General features: G+C 29.3%; 1 protein-coding gene across 2 annotated transcripts; it reads right to left on the bottom strand.

Moving 5' to 3' along the window:
- Positions 1–1,720: 1,720 nt before the first annotated feature.
- On the bottom strand, positions 1,721–17,467 carry rn (rotund). Of its 2 annotated transcripts, XM_070637041.1 has the most exons (8): positions 17,375–17,467; positions 6,442–6,668; positions 6,287–6,370; positions 6,078–6,117; positions 5,604–5,827; positions 3,990–4,209; positions 3,033–3,929; positions 1,721–2,951 (listed from the first exon to the last, which is right to left on the bottom strand). In XM_070637041.1, the coding sequence occupies exons 2-8, from the start codon at positions 6,586–6,588 to the stop codon at positions 2,941–2,943; spliced, it is 1,623 nt and encodes a 540-aa protein (XP_070493142.1). In that variant the 5' UTR covers positions 6,589–6,668; positions 17,375–17,467; the 3' UTR covers positions 1,721–2,940. The 2 variants fall into 2 exon arrangements, with proteins under 2 accessions (XP_070493142.1, XP_070493141.1); XM_070637040.1 differs by having other exon boundaries at positions 1,721–3,929.
- Between the last annotated feature and the right edge of the window lie 1,221 nt (positions 17,468–18,688).

Below are 18,688 nucleotides of genomic sequence, written 5' to 3'. Positions count from 1 at the left end.
AAATATGTTGTGACTAATTTATCAGCAAGAGGCAGCCAGTTGGTCACTTGCTTTTTCAACTTTCAAATAAAAGTTAATTTTTGTTTTTGATCGGCGAGAATGTGATAGCTGCAGACATAGGAACACCTTAAAATTTTTTGTGCTGCATTGTGATTTCTTTTGAGCTATGAGCTATTGTTAACATAATAATAACAATGCTGCGCATGCTAATCATAATAGAACTGTTACACGGTTGATATTGGTGACAGTAAAATGTTGAGTTAAGTGGATTGCAGAACTAAGCCGTGTTGCTATACCGATGTATTCATGGGCCAGATAAAACGAGAATTATGAGACAAAGTAACAAACTGCTCAAGCAACACTCAGGAAATACAGGATTATAAACATCTTCGTCAAGATATCTAGACTCTCTAATAAAATTTATCCCGAGTGGACTTGGATATCATGAGATCAAATTCTGGCTGCCATGCAAAATCTGTACAGAACGGGACACACTCGATTATACGAAGTTTTGTAAACTAACACAAAAAAATAAATTTGGAAAGAATCGAATCAGTGACTAATTATGCGTTTGGAATACTTCTGTACTAAGAAAATGCAACTGGAAGTAGAAAATTTCGCAACTCAAAATTTTGACAGTTTACTTTCATGGTGTTAATGTTTACAATAAATTCAAAATTTTGACAGTTGAAACATTTTTGGGATAAGATTAACTTCTGATCTTGACAAAAACAACAATACTAGCTAATTATTGTAAATAGACTTCATTAAACAGAACGAATTTAAGTTAATTTGTTTGGATGTAAAATCCAATATTAATTTCAGAATGAGCACATTTGTGTATATCAAAAGAACATAGTACATACACTATACAAAACCGCAGAGTAAGTGACAAACAAAAGACAGAAACTGTAAACATGAAAGGTATCTGTTTGGAACTGAAAGAGAAAAGAGAAATTTATTGAAGTAATTAAAACGTTCTAAACGATACACAACATGTACAAGTTCATTTTATTATTTTAATATTCTTATCATCATTTTATCAATAGAATTGAACATATTACAAAAAGAAATACATATTTAAATATGTAAGATTAGATTGGAATTTACAAACATTGTTTTTTTTTTGGGGAAGAATATAAGACAATTAAGTTCATGTACTCATATTTTATTTAAATTTACAGCAATTAAATGTTTTGAGATGCGTTGAGAATAATATCACAGATTTATGATCTTACGGTTATGGAATTAGCAGAGGAAATTATGAGCATAAGCATAAATCATTTTTGCAAACAAATATCATCGTGGTCTTTAAGAAATTATAAAGAATAAAATTGAGCAAATTAGATAGCTATGATGAAACCATTCTTGTGTCCTCTATTCATATGAGATCACGATGAACAATATTGTTCCCGACATGAATAATATATATCTAGTTTTTTTGCTTTATTATGAATGAATTGGAACATTTTCAAAGTCTAAAATTCTGAATTTAAACATTTATAGTACATTGAATTGACGCATTGATTTTTCACATTATTAAAAAGCTTAATATCTTCATAGAAATCACGTTCTTTAACTCTTTTTTAATTTATTTATCAAGCTTACATCGTATTATGAAATTTTAATTGATACCCCTTTGAATTGACATTAATGAAATATATTATAAAATACTTACAGACATTATTTACTCTTCATTTAAAATGTATAATTACTATTTTCATACTTTATTTAAATAATTTTTCATTCATTTATGGTGATTCATTTAAAAAGTTTTTTTTTACTTGTGTAGATCAGTTTAGCGCGTTTGTCAAAAGTTTACAAAGATAGGAATAGAAAGCAACAAAATTTAACAAATATCATGTGCACCTCAGTATTGCTGACATAGATGTCTTGATCAGATTTGAGTTATAGATCAAGTTGAGTTGAGTGGATATCTAGTTTAACTAGAAATTCAGAATATAAGTCTTTCTAGGTAGCTAGGCTTCATAAATTGCAGTAGAGCTTGGAGTAGACTCAAATTTCATACGGAAGTCGTGTCTACTCTTCCATACATAATCCGAGTAGAATTCGAGCTCTGGATTGAAGATATTAAAAAAAAAACTAGACAGCTTGTTTATGCCATTAAGTCAAATGTGACCTGGTATTAAGAGTATTGTGCGTATCTTTGTCATTGACAATTCTCTATGTGATAGAACTTTATTTATGAACTCTAATACTTTACCACTTAGACACAGAGAACATACTTTTGCACTGGTAGATTCCCCTATATATCACTTGACACTCTACATATACTTCACTCTACTCACATATAACATGTATAACATGGCCATGCAATATATTCGATTGGCATAAATGAAAAAGCTTCGTCACGACTCATTTAATGTACTTTCATTACTTTGATCTAATTTAGGTCAATCGATTTTTGCATAGGGACTGGTTTGTGTCCATTTAGAACCTGAAAAGTGTCGTAACGAAGACTCGGGATCCCAACGTAAAAAACATCAAGATTATCATGGACCAAATTTTGAGCCTCAATATTGACCATTCCAATAAAAGACAGCTCTGAGTAAAACTCTCTTTCTAACCTACAAATCTAGACAAATCTAGGTTAACAATACTGGTGCATCTGAATAACAAAACATTTAGGTCCTTTCAGGATATTATTCGAATCCTTTTGGTTTAGATTTTTGTGTATCAAAGGGTCAGTTACAAATGACGTCCACCAAAAAGTATGATTTTCAACCTTCCACTGCTATAAACTTTATTTTAGAAACATTTTGTCCTTAAACAAGTCATAGATGCTTTCCATAATTGTTGAACGTCATTGATGAACAGACCCCGTTGACATTTAAGGAATTAAAACGCGGTAACTTTAACAAAATAAGAAGAACAGAATTTAGGATGCGCATTATGATATCTACTGGACGGTGGAAATCCTTAATTAGCGGCTAAAATTTCAGATTAATTAATTATTTAAAAGTTTTATTCTTTTTCTTTGCCCACAACATTAACACCAAGTATATGCTCACCAGTCATTAAACCGCTCGGTTGATAATTTCTAATTTGATGTAGAGATATTAATTGATTTGGAAAACTATTTCCAGTATTTTGTACATTTTTATTTGGAATGCTAATTGCATCATAAATGTATGGTCGCTGTGCTAGCTGATGATGTTGTAAATTGAAGGGAGATTGCATTGCATTAATAGGTGTAAATGCTGAATTCGATACAAGTTTTGATTGATTATCATACACATTTGAGGTTGACGTAACATTTAAAGTCTGTCCATTCAAATCATTCTCAGCATTTTCGTCCCTATGATGATGAAGTTCATGTCCATTTGGTAACTGAAATTCTTGTTGGTGCTGATGTTGAATTACTTCGGATGAAATGTTTGCTGCCGAATCAGGACTTACTTTTGGCCAATATGGATGATCTTGTTGCAATGAGACACCTGTCGGTGCACCAGAACTTATAGACATGGAAACATTAGGATTGTTATTGTTATTTGCAGATTGATTATTTGAAAGACTACTGTTGTGATTGTTGTTGCTGTTATTATTATTATTTGTGGAATTAGCAGCGTTATTGTTATTATTATTATTACTCTGATTCCCCTGACTTCTGCCTGAAATTGGTGGTCTTTTATCAGTTCTTTCTGAATGTTTCTGCATATGTTTCTGTAAGTAAGTCTCTTGTGTATAAGATTTTCCACAATACTGACAAATGTGCGTCTTTAAATGCTTTGATTCTTTATGTTTGGGAATATGTTCAAGTAACGCTGGTTCATCTGCGAAGCATTTATAGCATGAATTGCATTTGAATGGTTTGTCTGTTTGATGACTTCTCGAATGTGATTGGAGGTTTGAAAGTTGTGAGAAAGCCTTAACACATCCTGGATTACGACATTTGTATGGCTTATCACCTGTGAAAATATTCATAAATTAATTAGCATAGAACATAACATAAAAGTGACAGTAATTACCAGTATGAGTACGAATGTGCTGCTGTAGATGCGAAAGTTGGGTGAATTTTCGTTGACAAATTTCACAGCGATAGGGCTTAATGCCTAAATGTATTCGTGTATGTTGTGATAAGTAGCTCGAATTAGCAAATGCTTTTGAGCATTGGGTGCATTTGTATGGTTTTGCTTCTCGCATGTGTGCCTGCGTGTGCAGTTGAAGATCGGCTTTGGAAGAGAAAATCTAAAAAAATAATATTTTAATTAAATAATAGTTTGTATAGTCAGAGGTCGAAGTCAAATTGAGATTGCCATAGTTTGTTTAGAACAGTGCTGAACAACCTTTAATTTCTTGCGGAACATTTGGTTAGCCTCGATTGAAACAAACATACGATCCATGGCATTTCCAAAAAATTTTGGCGACACACTAGTGTACCGCGGCACATAAGTTGCCCACCACTGATTTAGAACCGATTAAAATTTGTATGAAATTTTATACTTCACAAGTGCAAGCAGAAAAAAATTCCGTAAACTTTTTTAATCGAATTTTAGCGAACTCAAGTCGACTTCGACCTCTGATTTGTAGTTATTAGCTTCAAGGTCACTTTACCATTGATTGGGAAACAAAAAAATCCATAGAATAAGAAAATAAAATTTAAAATGTCCAAACTTTACTCAAATACTTAGAAAGTTTTGGAATTGGGATTTAAGTTCTTTATGAACTTGCAGTTTCATGTTTAAACTAGTTCCACTTCTCTTCCTATTTTATTAATCTCAACATTTTGGTGTCTCGGAATTCGGCTTTATTATTATTTTTTGTTTATTGTTATTGAAATTATTTCCGATGAAAGCATGTGAAAATTGAGTCAGATAATTGTTGTATAATGCAAATTAACAAAGCATATCTAATAAATTGTGTGCCTATCTACATCTTATATTTATCATTAACAAATAAATTAAGCCTAATGCTTGTAAAAATTCATATTTGCAGTATAAAAAAATTATTGAACTCTTTTTCAGTCTTGTTTTGTATTAGGAAGTTTTATGTATACTAAATACTGACTGACTAACACAATATAGCCATCATCAACTGATGAAAATTCATATAGTAATTTTTCCCCATTTATTTCACCGCTTCGCCATAAAAAAATGAGAGAAAAAATGCAACAACAAATCTTTGGAAAAATGATTGAATGGATATAAAAAATGCCAACACAAGAACACCCGAAATAAAATAAAACACCCTTTTCCTGCCGTCTGAATATATGTGAGTAAACATGTGTCTGATTGTCTATGCTCAGCAGTGAATAGAATAAAATTTTTGGTCCTTTAATGATTTTTTTCGCTTTAAAATTCAAATTTTTTTAATCCTTTAGAGAAAAAAAGGGAGAGACTTTTGGGGTTGAATAGCTAATATTGAATGAGACTCGCTGTTTCATATGGATATAAAGAATTCAATGATTCTAGTCATGACTACAATTTTTAACCAAATTTTATTTTTTGGGATTTTTTTAGTTCCAGATTAATTTATTATTAAAGCATATTCATAAACTACTGTGCTATTCACAAATGATGTCAACTTGACAGTAACACCATAAGTGAACAACATCATTTATATCTTACATATTTCATACTCACTTGAGGACACATCTTGCATTGATATTTTCGACCCGTGTTATTGGATAGACCTGTTGATATCTTTGTTGCATTGATTGGTTGTGGAACTACCAAAAGTGTTGATGATTGTTGGCCATGTAGATTTCCAGGTGAATTACTACTTGAAGTAGTTCTTAATGGTCCAGTGGTTGAATATACTTGATTATTCTGAATCCCAATGCCATGATGTTCATCCAAAATATGACCTTGTATATGAAAGAAAATGTAATTAATTTAAATCGAACTGAATTGGAACTTCATTCAAAAGCTACAAAAGTATATTGAGGGCTTTCGGAAATTTTGTAAAGGCTTGGGGGAGAGAGGCATGGGGGTTTTAAAATTTGCACCATGATTTTGCTACAAAGCGTTACAGAAGCGAGAAGTAGATCCAAAATCGACATTTTTACCGTTACGTAATTTCCGAACGTCCCCTATTCAATATTATAAAGTATTTACCTTTTTGAATTGACCCATGATGATCTATATTCATCTTTGCCTATAAATAAAAATATCATTCATATCTTAAACTGGTCTTGTTAATTACTAGAGCTAGAATCGGATTTTATATTGAGTGGAGTTGACTCAAGTCGAGTTTCGCATACAAAAGAGTCGACTTCCAGCTCTGTCAATTACAAACAAAAGCAATATAGTTTAATTATTTTTACCTCAAAACCTTGCTTCATTGACATGTGATTTCTCGGAGTCCAATTGTTATAGTCAGTAATATCTTTCGTATGTTGAGCACATTGCTGTATTAAAATTAAAATTCGCATTTGTTATGTCTTTCATGCCTAACACCTAACAAATTAATTAAAATTACCTCAACAGCTCCATTCCACATGTAATGCATTCCAACAGAATCGTGATGAGAGTTTGATGTCATATGTTCAGCCATAACAGCACTCATCCAATGAACAAGTCCTTGTGTCGGATTCTGACCCTGTTGAACGCTGCCTGGTACAGGCATTGCCGTGGTTGACGATGACAAATGCACTTTTGATGATCAATATTTTCCTCTTGTCAAGAATATTCTTCAAATGAAGATAACTGAAAGGAAATAAAGAATTGTGGGTTTAGAATTAATAATTTGTATCATGTTTGAGAAGGAATTGCGGAATCATTGTATAAGATAGGACTGATAATCCATTTAATTTAGGGTTCGATCAAGAACCAAAGACCTGAATTTTCTTCAATTATGATACGCAGACCTACAGTGTTCGATTGTACCTCATAGATTGTCTAAGGCTATAGATGTGCAATTTAAGACGATCCTTAATAAAACTGTTAGAGCAATTTTAGCTAAGCATAAATATTGGTAGAGTGATACAAAGAGTAACAAATGGAAACAAACGCTCATAACCGCTACAAAACATTTGAAATATGTATTTTAGTCGAGACACAAAAATTATTATAAATTTCCTTATTTTTCTTCGTTACTTGACTATGGAAATGTTTTATACCAGACAGTAACAAAAGATCGTCGGGTTTTGTGAAATTGCAAAACTTAGTGCAATGTTTGCTGCTTATTATGTTCATTTTGAATTTTTTTAATTCTTAAAACAAATTCTTTTAATTTTTTAATAAAATTTTAAGAAGTTTTAATTTATTTTTGATGATTTTTAATTCCTTTTTGAAATTTAAGAACTTATTCAAGCCATCTTAAATTGAAAATCATTATAAATCAGCTGCTCTAGTTAAAAACTGAACAATTAGCATATAATTTTAGTAGAATTTATAAATTGCCAACATAAAATTCAATCTTCAAAAACCTCAATTGCGTGTGCGACTGCAAAAAGTCGGAATATGTATAAAAGCTTTCGTGAGTAAATAAAACACGAAAAAGAAACTATCGAGTCTGAATTTATTATATTAAATAAGAATAAAATTTGGGAACACATGTTACCTATATACATGTATAATTATGCTGATGTCGCAACCGGAAATGTAAAAGTTTCCCTCAAAGAAAAACTGGGCGTGTCAATTTTAGTAACAATTGCGGAAATAGAAAAATTCAATTTCTTGATACAGAAGGCGTGGTAAGTTTTAAATATGCAAACTTACTATCAAATTGGGTACTTTTTTTGGATAGACTGTAAATTAAAAATCAGCAAATGAATGTTGTTCTAAATAAAATTCGTTCATTTACAGAAATCGAAAAGCTTTCACTGAATAAATATTAAGGAAAGTAATGACATACAAAATAGTTTAAGGTTCTCATTCAGCTATTCATATTGGTTAAATGATGTTTTTATTTGGAACATTTATTTCTTTGCTTCTATTATTTCTTATTTAAGAAAAAAAGCTTTTCCAATTATATGGAGAACTATTTTAAGCATATCATCCAGAAACTTAGATATTAGTCAATTTTGTAGATGATGAGAATAAGTTTTTAGATTTTTTCGAGGAAATCTCGCTTTAACTATTGATACAATAGAATTTTATTATTATTTTTAGGGAGTCTAGACTGATTCAATGGCATAAAACACACTTCCGCATAAAACTAGATCGATAGAATTCTACTTCCTGGTATGCATGCATATCTGATTCATGTTTAAAACTTTGAGAAATTTGATTTGATGTTTTTAGTATGAAATGCTTTATTTGAGTTAGTTAATTTTTTTTATTAATTAACTTTTAGAAAATTCTATTAAATGTGGTGAAAAATTGTTCATTTACAAGTTATTCGAGTTCTATAAAGATTTATAAATTAACTGTAAATTTTAAAATTAAAACAAATGAGCTTTCGAGATTCACATAACATGTTACATGCATATAAATTAATGACACTTCGAAATACTTGAAAAAATTTTGAATTTTATATACCTAACTCAATTCGAATTTTTAATTTATCGAATTTGATTTTTTCAAATGAATAAATGTAAAAATTTGATCAATTTACTAAATTTAGATGAATTACAACTCTCGCCAATCTTTCAGTTTGCACATTTCTTGTGATTAAAATTTTACACCATTTAAAATTGCGATAAAAGAGAATTTTAATCCAAGATTAATGAAATTTGTTATAACGTTCATTTGAGATTTGAAAAATATTTATTGTGCACAGTTGAAAGGGGTCTTCACATAAAAATCAGTCTACTTTTGAACTCTGATGAATAAACATATCTTTTTTGTTTTAATTAAATTATAATGCTTGAAATTAAAAAAAATGTATGTAATTAATGAGCAAAAAGTCCGTTGGTAAAATGCATTGAATTCGTATACAATTGACGATCATTCTAAAAGTTTCATTCTTCAAATTGAAAAATATTTTAGAATGAAAGTATTTTCAAGAATATTTTTTCACAATTCATTATTTGTTTTAATAGATTTAATGTTAATTTTTATGGTTATCAATTAGAAAACTTGCATAATGTAAAAAAGTTAGAGCTTTAATTATTTTAAGTTAAAAAGAAGAAACTTAATTGAGTAATTTCAATTGCATTTCAAAAGAAAAACAAATAGGTCAATTCTTTAATCAATGAAAGTTCTCGAAAAGTACAAGTAATTTAATCGATCCAAAATTTAGTATCAGACCACCGTGACTCTAGCCTAGTGCCGGAATTAAACCAAATTTGAAACCAATTCTGTGTTATGTAAGTTTTTTTTAGAAAAATAAGAAATCCAGGAAGAATCTTAATTGAGAAGGTAATAATGATAACTGAACATAATATCTTCAATTCTTAATGGTTCAACAACATACACACTATTAATCATCCGTATTAAATCAATTGAAAATCGTTTAGTTTCAGCATTACTGCAAAAATAAATATTAAGAATCATATTAAAGCTGAAATTGATTCTTTATATTTAAATCGATCGAAAATTAAATTAATATGTCTTTATTTTGTAGCATCAATAGCAGTCAGTACATTTAAAGTATAACGAAAAGCAGAATGTCATTATCATTTGCAATAAAAGAAAAACACCCTCTGAACTTCCCTCAAAAATTATATTGTTATAAAAAAAACTCAAGTTCATCCCTCGATGAAAAACACCAAAACAAGAAAGTATAAAAATTACACATCGTTTGTCTTTTCGTCAACGATGAGTTAATTTTCTTTTCACCATTGTAACAAAAGATAAAGGAAAGAAAGGAAGAAGGAAAACAGAAATTTTGAAGACTTAAGGGATGTTATGGTATCGTCTATTTTATATCCCCATTCCTTTTAAGGAACATCATTAATAACATCTTCCAAAAAAAAGTTTTTCAAGCTTTGCAATGCAAATTTAGGTTAATTAATTCTAAGGATGTTAATGACTAATGATTGCAAAAAATCAATAAAAGCAATTAAATTAGATCCGTAAGAGAAAAATCTTTAAGATTCTCACACACAGAGGGATGGATATATAATGTAATGTTGCATTTTCAAGAGTGATACACATCACAGTTTTTCCACATTGATTGATTGTTTGTTTGCGACTTGAAGAATGTGTCTACACATAAAATGATGGTATTGCTTTATTCCATCTCTTTTGCTCCAAAATATTATTCTTGATATATAAATCACACATATATCTTTATGTTGAGTTTTGTGGTATTCTTGTTTTATTAATGGTTTACATTAATACAGAAGTCAAATTTTGATCTCCAGAAGCAGACACGCGATTTATATTTATTTTTTTTTCTTGAGAAAATTTCACAATTTTCATGGTAGATTTAATGAGCAAGAGGGTTTAGTGGAATGGATTAAGTATTTACCTTTGGATATTGCGTATCTAAGCTGGGGATAAACATTTGAGAACATTCAGACGTACACAAATAATGATGCTAATTTGCTCTTATTTATTGAATAAAGCAACTAATTTTAATGTGATCCTTTGTCGTACAATTATTTCAAATTTATTATTGGATTACCTTTATTCAAATATTTATTCTTATTTATTTAGTTGAAGCAGCTTGTTGACTTAATGGTTCCGTTATCTAGGTGTTAATAACTGAACTGGGCATTGAATAACAAATGAACGTTTTAAATATAAACGATAGATTCAGGTTTGAGTGTAGACTTAGGGAGGCTAAGATTTGACTCTGAAGCTGACCAAATGTCAAGTGCATACCTTCTTGTGGTATTCCCTATTACCACTAAATACATCGCTGACGACTGATCCCTGTTTCGGGATATGTACTTAAAAGGATAGATTAAAAGCATATTCAAACCCAAGCAACGGTGGCAACGTCAAATTCAGGTTAGAAATGGTAAGGGCTACAACCTACGATCTCCAAACCAAACATTAACAAAGAAAACAAACCAGGTTTGAGTGAAAGATATAACTAACCATCGCTTGTTGAACTGTCATAAGCTTCATGATGCACATAAGACCCCATTAGAGTGTATTGGATTTAGAATAAGCTAGAATTTAATACACTAACCTAAAATCGAAATAAACCCTGTATCAAAAGATAAATTGTTATACAGAAAATGCAAAACCAAAAGTGCGAATGCACAGGTTAAAGCATCACATCAGATAAACACCGTTCATGGAAGTGTTTAAATTTCTTTCCTCCCCAAAATATTAATTTTTGTTTGCTTTGTATTGCTCAATATTGCTTAATCATAAAGAGAAAGAGAAACGGAAGCTGTTGATGACTCTTCTTTCTTAATTTTCTTTTTGCATGCAATTCAAATTTTGTATGATTTTTATGGTAGGTAATGATCATGCGGTTTATTACTTATGATTGAGGATATTGAAGCATCAATAATCCAATTTAAATTCTTTAAGATTCATGAATAAGCAGGAGGAAGTAAAACAACAGAATTTAATTTTTTGGATGAGGTTTTTAAATCATAAAAGCGACACTTTTTTGTAATTAATATTTTTATGGAAGGGAGTCTAGATTTATATTTTTCAATAATTATTTTATGATCACAACTATGTTCAAGTAAATCAATTGATTATATCCAAATAAACTCTTTAATTAATGCAATTCTATTAGTTTAGAGCAAGCAGCACTTAGTTAACATCTAGTTGAAAGTAGTTTTAAGCGTGTCGCGGCCAACTAGTGTCTGGCTTCGGTCGTGGTTTATCATCTTATATACACACAAAAATAATTAATCTGTTCAACATAATACTGATTGAGCATCAAGATTTTCTCTAGCTGCAGAAACTCAAAAATGTTTGATATTTGAAATTTAGAATCATTTTTCTGAACTTTTATTATTCAAATCTGAGAGATTCAAAAATCGTATTTTTTGGGTTTATTGAAAACGATCTGTCGCGTCACATTAGGGAGACTATTAACTAAACGCTAATAAACCGCGGTGCACAGATTGCTCATCATTGATTTAAAGGTTATGTGTAATCACTATTCTTGTTTATCACTGATTTGGATCATTGATTAGATTACATACCTCGGCAACTTTGTAAGTTTCATATTATTTTCAAATAGATTTAGAATTTAATTTCATAATTTATTTAAATATAATTAATAAAACCAGCACTAAGAACGAAAATTTTTAGTACCCACAAACAATATTAATTTTAAAATCCATCAATTACCCAAATTTAATTTGCGAATGCACATCTTGCACGAAAAAAAAATTCATTAGTAAAGTTTCTTGACTTTCAATTACTTATAAACCGTCGCACTCTTTGAGTACTGCATGAGGAGCCTACGGAAATGCATAATCCTCCGGTTAAGAAAAGAGAGGCAGCAAAACCTCGCTAATGATGCTGCAGAAAAGTAAAAAAAAAAAATCAGCAACAATTTCAGTAATTCTACTTGTGCGTACATACGTATATGCCTGTACATTATGACGAGTGGAAATAATAAGATTTAAAGTAATTTCTTTAAATTGCTTTAAAATTTTTAATTTTTCTTGTTTCCTTAAATATGTATGAGAATGCACAATATTCATTTCCAATTTATCAATTTAAAATTTGGCACGTGCTTGATAAGTGAGCAAGCATTTATATCTAAATATAGAAAGCATAATTGTGTTAAAAAAGGACAACACCTTATTTTGATATTAAGCAAATCGATTATTGCGACTTGAATAAGAAATGGAAATCATTGTGCATACTTTTGTTGAAAAATTATAAAAAAATTAAAAACAAGTTTAAAAGTTATGTCTATAAAAAATAAAAGCAAAGAAAAATAAAATAATAAAAAATGTAAAAAAAATTAATTTTATAAAATTTTCATTTCCATCAAAGCAGTTCTGAACTCTGAGTGAATGAATCATTTTCCAGTTGTACTCGATAGCGTTAAATGTTTTATTCAAATATTCAATTCAGTGATGTCCAAACTTTTTTTGTGTCATGGAACACCATGTTAGTAAGTTACAATCGAAACCGCACAAGTGTGCCGCACTAGTGTGCCGCACTGGTGTGTCGCAACACAGAGATTGAACAACACTGATATAAAGCTTTAATTCATAGTTTATTACAATGTATTTGACTAATTATTAAGATCATTAACTAAATAATAACTTTTAAGTTGATCACACAAGAAACATATATCATGATATAGAACAGTGATCAAACATTTTGATGGATCCTTTACATGCGATAGCTAGGGTAAATTAAGTTTATTAGAATCGTGTGATCAAAAATCAAAATTCATACAAAGCATTCCATTAAAAACGTTTAACAGACCCGAGCGATAAAAAATTGTGTAGGTTTCCCTAACAAACAACAATACGTTAGCGTAAACTAGTTGAGGGAATAACAATTACCAGTGCTTTTGCCAAGGTAATGTCTTTGGATATCCAAGCTAATAAGAAGGCAAATTTGTTTGCTTTTTTATAGATAATACCAAGACAAAGCCAAAAACTTCTATGACAAGTTAGGTACTTTTCCAACTGGCAACTCTGATTCAAACAATTGAGCCACTGTCTTGCAACAAATGGGTTATTTCCGCAACAAAACCTTGACTCTGTGAACCTTGAATTTTTGTCGTTCTAGTTTACTCACTAATGTAGCCACCAGCTATTTTTTTTTAAAAAAAAATTTAACTGATTTAAATCGATTCTCCAATAGGCTGCCAATTTAAAACCGAAAACTTGATATACTGAAAATTCTCATAGTTTCCAGAATATGAATTGAAAATTTTTAATCAGTCTCAATCCTTTGGTAAATTCGAATCTTGATGTTGTTAAGCTGACATGCAGTAGATGCAGCTTAAGTTTTAAAATAATCATAAATACGTTAGTCCAGAAAAATTGAATCATAACTTTAAGTTTATTTTATTTAACGATAAATGACACTCATAATAAATGCATAGTGCATTTGTGTTGAGTGATTACAATGTTCATCATCATCATCATCAATGGAATAAACGACAGCGTAAATTCAATTTTTTAATGCCTTGCAATTACGAAGAGCTGTATTAAACTTAAAAATATTACACTATGTATGTACTGCGAAAATGAAAAATAAAGTATTAAAGTGTAAAACAACAATCAGCAGTATATACTTATTGCATTTAATCACAATAATTAAATAATTTTTAAACATTATGAGTGAAAAAAAAAATATAAAAAATCACTTTTGATTACACAAAATTTTCATATTCATCACTATTTCCTGTTTCATGGATGCGTGCGCGTTAACTATCTATTTTGTAAATTTTTGATTATTAAAATTGGTTCATTTATAAATTTGTCATAATTTTGTACGAATTTATTTAGTTGAAATGTTTTAAAAATTTTAGTCACCGACATCATCTAAGCGGAAAACTATGTTCGTCCGATAATGTTAATAGTTAAAAAAATCTTCACACTCTCTCTACCATTAAATTATTAATATTTTAAATTCTATTGCTGGAATTTTACAGAGTTAACAACAGCAAACTCCACAATATAGATTAAAATTAAATATGATTCAATCTACCATTTGAATTTAAAAAACAATAATTTGTTGGTTTTGCATACATCATGCCGAATGACGATTAAGGGTTGTCGAGACTGAAATCAAGATTTCCATGACTGTTTCTAGAGATTTGACCAGACCGAGACTTTGAAAAATTCCTTGTAGTGTTTCTCTGATTATCGATCGATCTCGAAAATTCATAGGAACCGAGACTTTGGAAAACCCTATTGCTAATGCTGATTTCTTTTCAAGACATGTGACTCAAGATAACAGTTACCAGAAGGGTTTACAAGCTCTTCAAAAAAATCATTTTTAAATTAATTAACCTTTAAAATCAAATTTAAAAATAGTTTTAGCATATAAAAAAATAGTGAAAGAATAGAAACAGTAAAAAGATAAAAAACAGAAATTTGGACTCCCACTTTTTACAATCATGACTACGCCCACAATAGAATAATAACAAATAATTTTAAAATTTTGCAAATTTAATTTTGAAAACTGAAATCTTGAACATTTACATAAAATAATTAAAAGTATCAATGATGCCACAGACATTACACCTACTGTAAATAATCAACACTTTTTGATTGGACCATCAATCACGTGGCTTTAAACCCACATCTTGTAAATAAGTTACGTACTTATTTATATAAAGTTTTCAAGTTTTCTAGAGAAATTTTGATCAATCCTAAATCAAACCTGATAAAATAGGGTCATTTTTAACAAAAAATGATCAAAGTATTGTCGATTTAAGTTCCTTATATTGTAAGTCCTTACTATGAATTATAAAATATTTCCTTGAATTTTTTTCATCTTCATTTAATAAATTTCTAAATAAGGCAAATAAATAAAGAGAAAAATGTATCTAGCCAGATTAAATGTAAACATATAAAGTCATCATTAAAGCAATCAATTTGGCAATAAAGTATGTTATCAAAAAGGAATTTTCTATTCAATAGAATTTATTGACAAATCGAGCAAAATTTCCACAGGAAATATCCAGAATAAAGTGAACTCGATGCGTGAGTAGCAAACGTATTTATTGATACATATGTATTTACCTTTTTACAGGTAAAACTTGAATTTGCCAAACCACGATGGTAATAGTAACGCTCCGACGCTTTTACATTTGTACTTTCGCAGCAAGTTTTATAAATTTTCAAATTAATTAAAATTTGATTAAGGTTTTCAAAATGACAATTAAAATTTTAACATTTCAATCTTATTGTTCGTTACCTTAATTGAATTAGTATAGAAATATTGAAAATTTTGCAATTGTGGTCAATGTAGTTTAATTAAGTTTTCCTCACGGATTTATAAATAAATGAGATGTTTATTCATCAGAGTTCAAAAACAGACTGAACTTTTGCACAACAAGGGGTTTTCAACTAAGCACAATAAATATTATTTAAATCTCAAATGAACGTTAAAACAGAGCATGTACTTAGCAGGAATAAAAAACAATTAAGGATCATTTGGTTGATGCATTTCACATAAAAATGATGAAAGTGTCATGTCTACCGCTAGAAATTGTAATGAGCTAAGTAGTAACCAGTGAAAAAGCTAATATTCGATGCCATCTAATTGATTCATTTGCTTACACAGCAATATAAGTAATAGCTTTTTAAATAGAGTCATTTGCATATGAAGTGTGCATACACAAGAGAGTAAGCAAGTAATAAAATCTAGACATCTTCATCAGCGTTAACCACAGGATAATAGTAAATCGGATTTACAATATACACGCTAGTAGACATTACTATAGGTATAGCATGAAAAAAGAAGAATAAAGCATTAAATTAACTTTTAAAAATGTCAAAAATTCGTACACAATATTCGTGAAGTTTTCATTTGAAAATTAATTTTAATATCATTTAACATGTATGTAAGTATGTACGTAGGAGCTACATACATAAAGTTGAAGGTTATCACCATTGTTTTGTAAAAGGAAACAAAGACATTAAAATTAAAAATATATATAGATATAGGTTTATGCTACATCTGTCATTTAAATTATTCGATAAAATAATTAAACGAATGCTGATTTTATAACATGCACAATAACATTCATTCATTTCACCGCTACATGCAATACAATGCTCCTTATTTATCTCATGTGATCAAAACTATTGTGTATTTCTTTAAGTACATGAAATTAATTTTAACAACTAATTAGGCGACATAAAGTAAACCAAAAAGTCTTTGAATGAAGAAGTCAATGAAGAAGTTAAAGAGATCAGTACACATAGTAATTAATTTATTTTTGCTTTGTTTGCATTTACAATTTATGCATTGCTACCAGTAATGTAAAATATACTGATAAATGAATAAACAATAGAATGCACTTGCGGTTGTAAAAAAAAGAAATTGTCGGAACAAGAGAATTGTTAAGATATCTTTTATCTTCATAAAGAACATTGAACACATGATCAATATACAAGTGGGCTCCGTCGATATTGTTATGCTCATCAGTGCCACACTGATTTCTTTCTTAACAAGTCATTAAAAATACTTTGCACGTCGAGGATTGAAATTAATTAAATTAACTAAGTGATTCACGTGGAAAAAGGATCGTAACTGAATTATCGTCCACAGAAGAATTCAATTCTCAAAACTTAAAAGCTTATTCCGCACAATTTCCGATTTTTTTCTTTGAATCCCTCGAAGGAACTACTGTAAAAAAGTGGAATGCCTTTTTTATTTACAGAGATTTCTTTTCATCCACACACGTATGTATCACCCTGAAGAAAATTTCATGCTTAATAATTTTTGTCACATTTTATTAGGGAATCATATTTCTCACATAAATCCTCATTCCAAAGTGTCGTGGAAGTAAGGGGAAAATTAAATTAATGGTATAAATTGTGGGTGGCTCAATTATTTATTTAAATAAATCATAAACTTTCTTTTCTTAATTCAATTGCGGTAATCATGTAAATACTCACTTAGAATTCTTTTTTCACAATCTGTTTTTAACTTTTCCTTGATGATTAATTTATGTTTTTAAATTCTTTTTTATTATTAATTTTCAATTTTTTTTCTTTATGTATTCACTTATAGCTGTTACATTTCTCTTATAGATTATTATTAATTTTACACAATCCTTTTTTTCAGCACTCACATTTATTGTTTTTTTACAATTTTTTTAATTTTTTTTATGAGAGGAACGAAAGAAATTAGAAATTTTTGCAAACTCTTCGATCAACAGTCATACTTGTTCTAACAATGAAATACAAAAAAATATTTTTAATTTTCCTTCCACAGACTTTTGGAGCACACATATATATATAAAAAAAAATAACATTTATATATAAAAAAAAATATAAGAAGATAACATTCGACCAGACCTTTCGAGTGAGAGATGTACAACAAAAAGGGAAAAAAAAATTTAGCTCAAAATTCGAAGTGTTTTTCTCACAAACACAACAACTTGAATAAAAAATAGTTTCAAAAATATCAACGCTTTATAATAAAAGAATATTTTTTGCTCCATGTTCAAAGCGAGGGAGCATAAAAGGGAAACACAAACAATGGAAAAACATGCAAAAAACATTCAATGTTTCAAATGAGGATGTTTTCCTCTTTATTCACTTAACTCTATAGGTTGACTTTTCCAATGTTTTTTTGTTATTTTTATTTCACATTTGCCGGTTAAACATTGCTTACTCTCTGAATAAATAGGTATGTGTTTTGCATATTGGGGAACACAAAAATTATTTTAATGCTCATAAATTTTAAATGAAATGAAAAAATGAATGCATTGAAAATCATGTGGTAAAAATTCACAATTTTTCTTTCTGAAACTCTAATAAATTAATTTAAGAGGGTCTGAAATTCTTTGTTTCAAATGACATATGCTTTATTTGAGGAAGGTCGCGAATTTGAAATTACCCAGAATAATAGTATTGTTCTTATTTTTTTCCTTCTTTTCTTTTTTTTCAACTAAATTTATTGCTTTGAGATAAAAAATATCACTTCCAATGTTTAAAATTCTTTTCTATCTCTTAAATTCTAAAATGCATATATGAATCGCTTACTTTCTATTCATTCAGAATTTACGCTAAGGCAAACGATTTTTTTGGCAACATTAAGGAAGAGTCTATAGAAAATCTAATAAAATCCTTTCAAAGGAAAGCTACTCGATCCATAAAGTCATTGTTAAAGAAACAAAAGTCATCATGTTCCGCTTGCATAAGGTCAATAAGCTCATAAATTAGTCCTTTTTTTGTCAACTATATTCATTGTGATTATGTCTATGT

Source organism: Chironomus tepperi, unplaced genomic scaffold (assembly GCF_022539635.2).
Source record: "Chironomus tepperi strain 1889 unplaced genomic scaffold, CSIRO-AGI_Ctep_v1 contig_161, whole genome shotgun sequence".
Lineage (NCBI taxonomy): Eukaryota > Metazoa > Arthropoda > Insecta > Diptera > Chironomidae > Chironomus > Chironomus tepperi.
This window is presented reverse-complemented; position numbering and strand designations above follow the sequence as displayed.

What these genes read in the sequence shown, in the direction of transcription:
- rn (XM_070637040.1), bottom strand. Translation starts at nt 6,588, where the DNA reads ATGCCTGTACCAGGCAGCGTTCAACAGGGTCAGAATCCGACACAAGGA. An exon ending in CAATGAAGCAAGGTTTTGAG is followed by an intron (nt 6,118 to 6,286) that starts GTAAAAATAATT and finishes TTTTATTTATAG; the next exon opens with GCAAAGATGAATATAGATCA. An exon ending in TCATGGGTCAATTCAAAAAG is followed by an intron (nt 5,828 to 6,077) that starts GTAAATACTTTA and finishes TTCATATACAAG; the next exon opens with GTCATATTTTGGATGAACAT.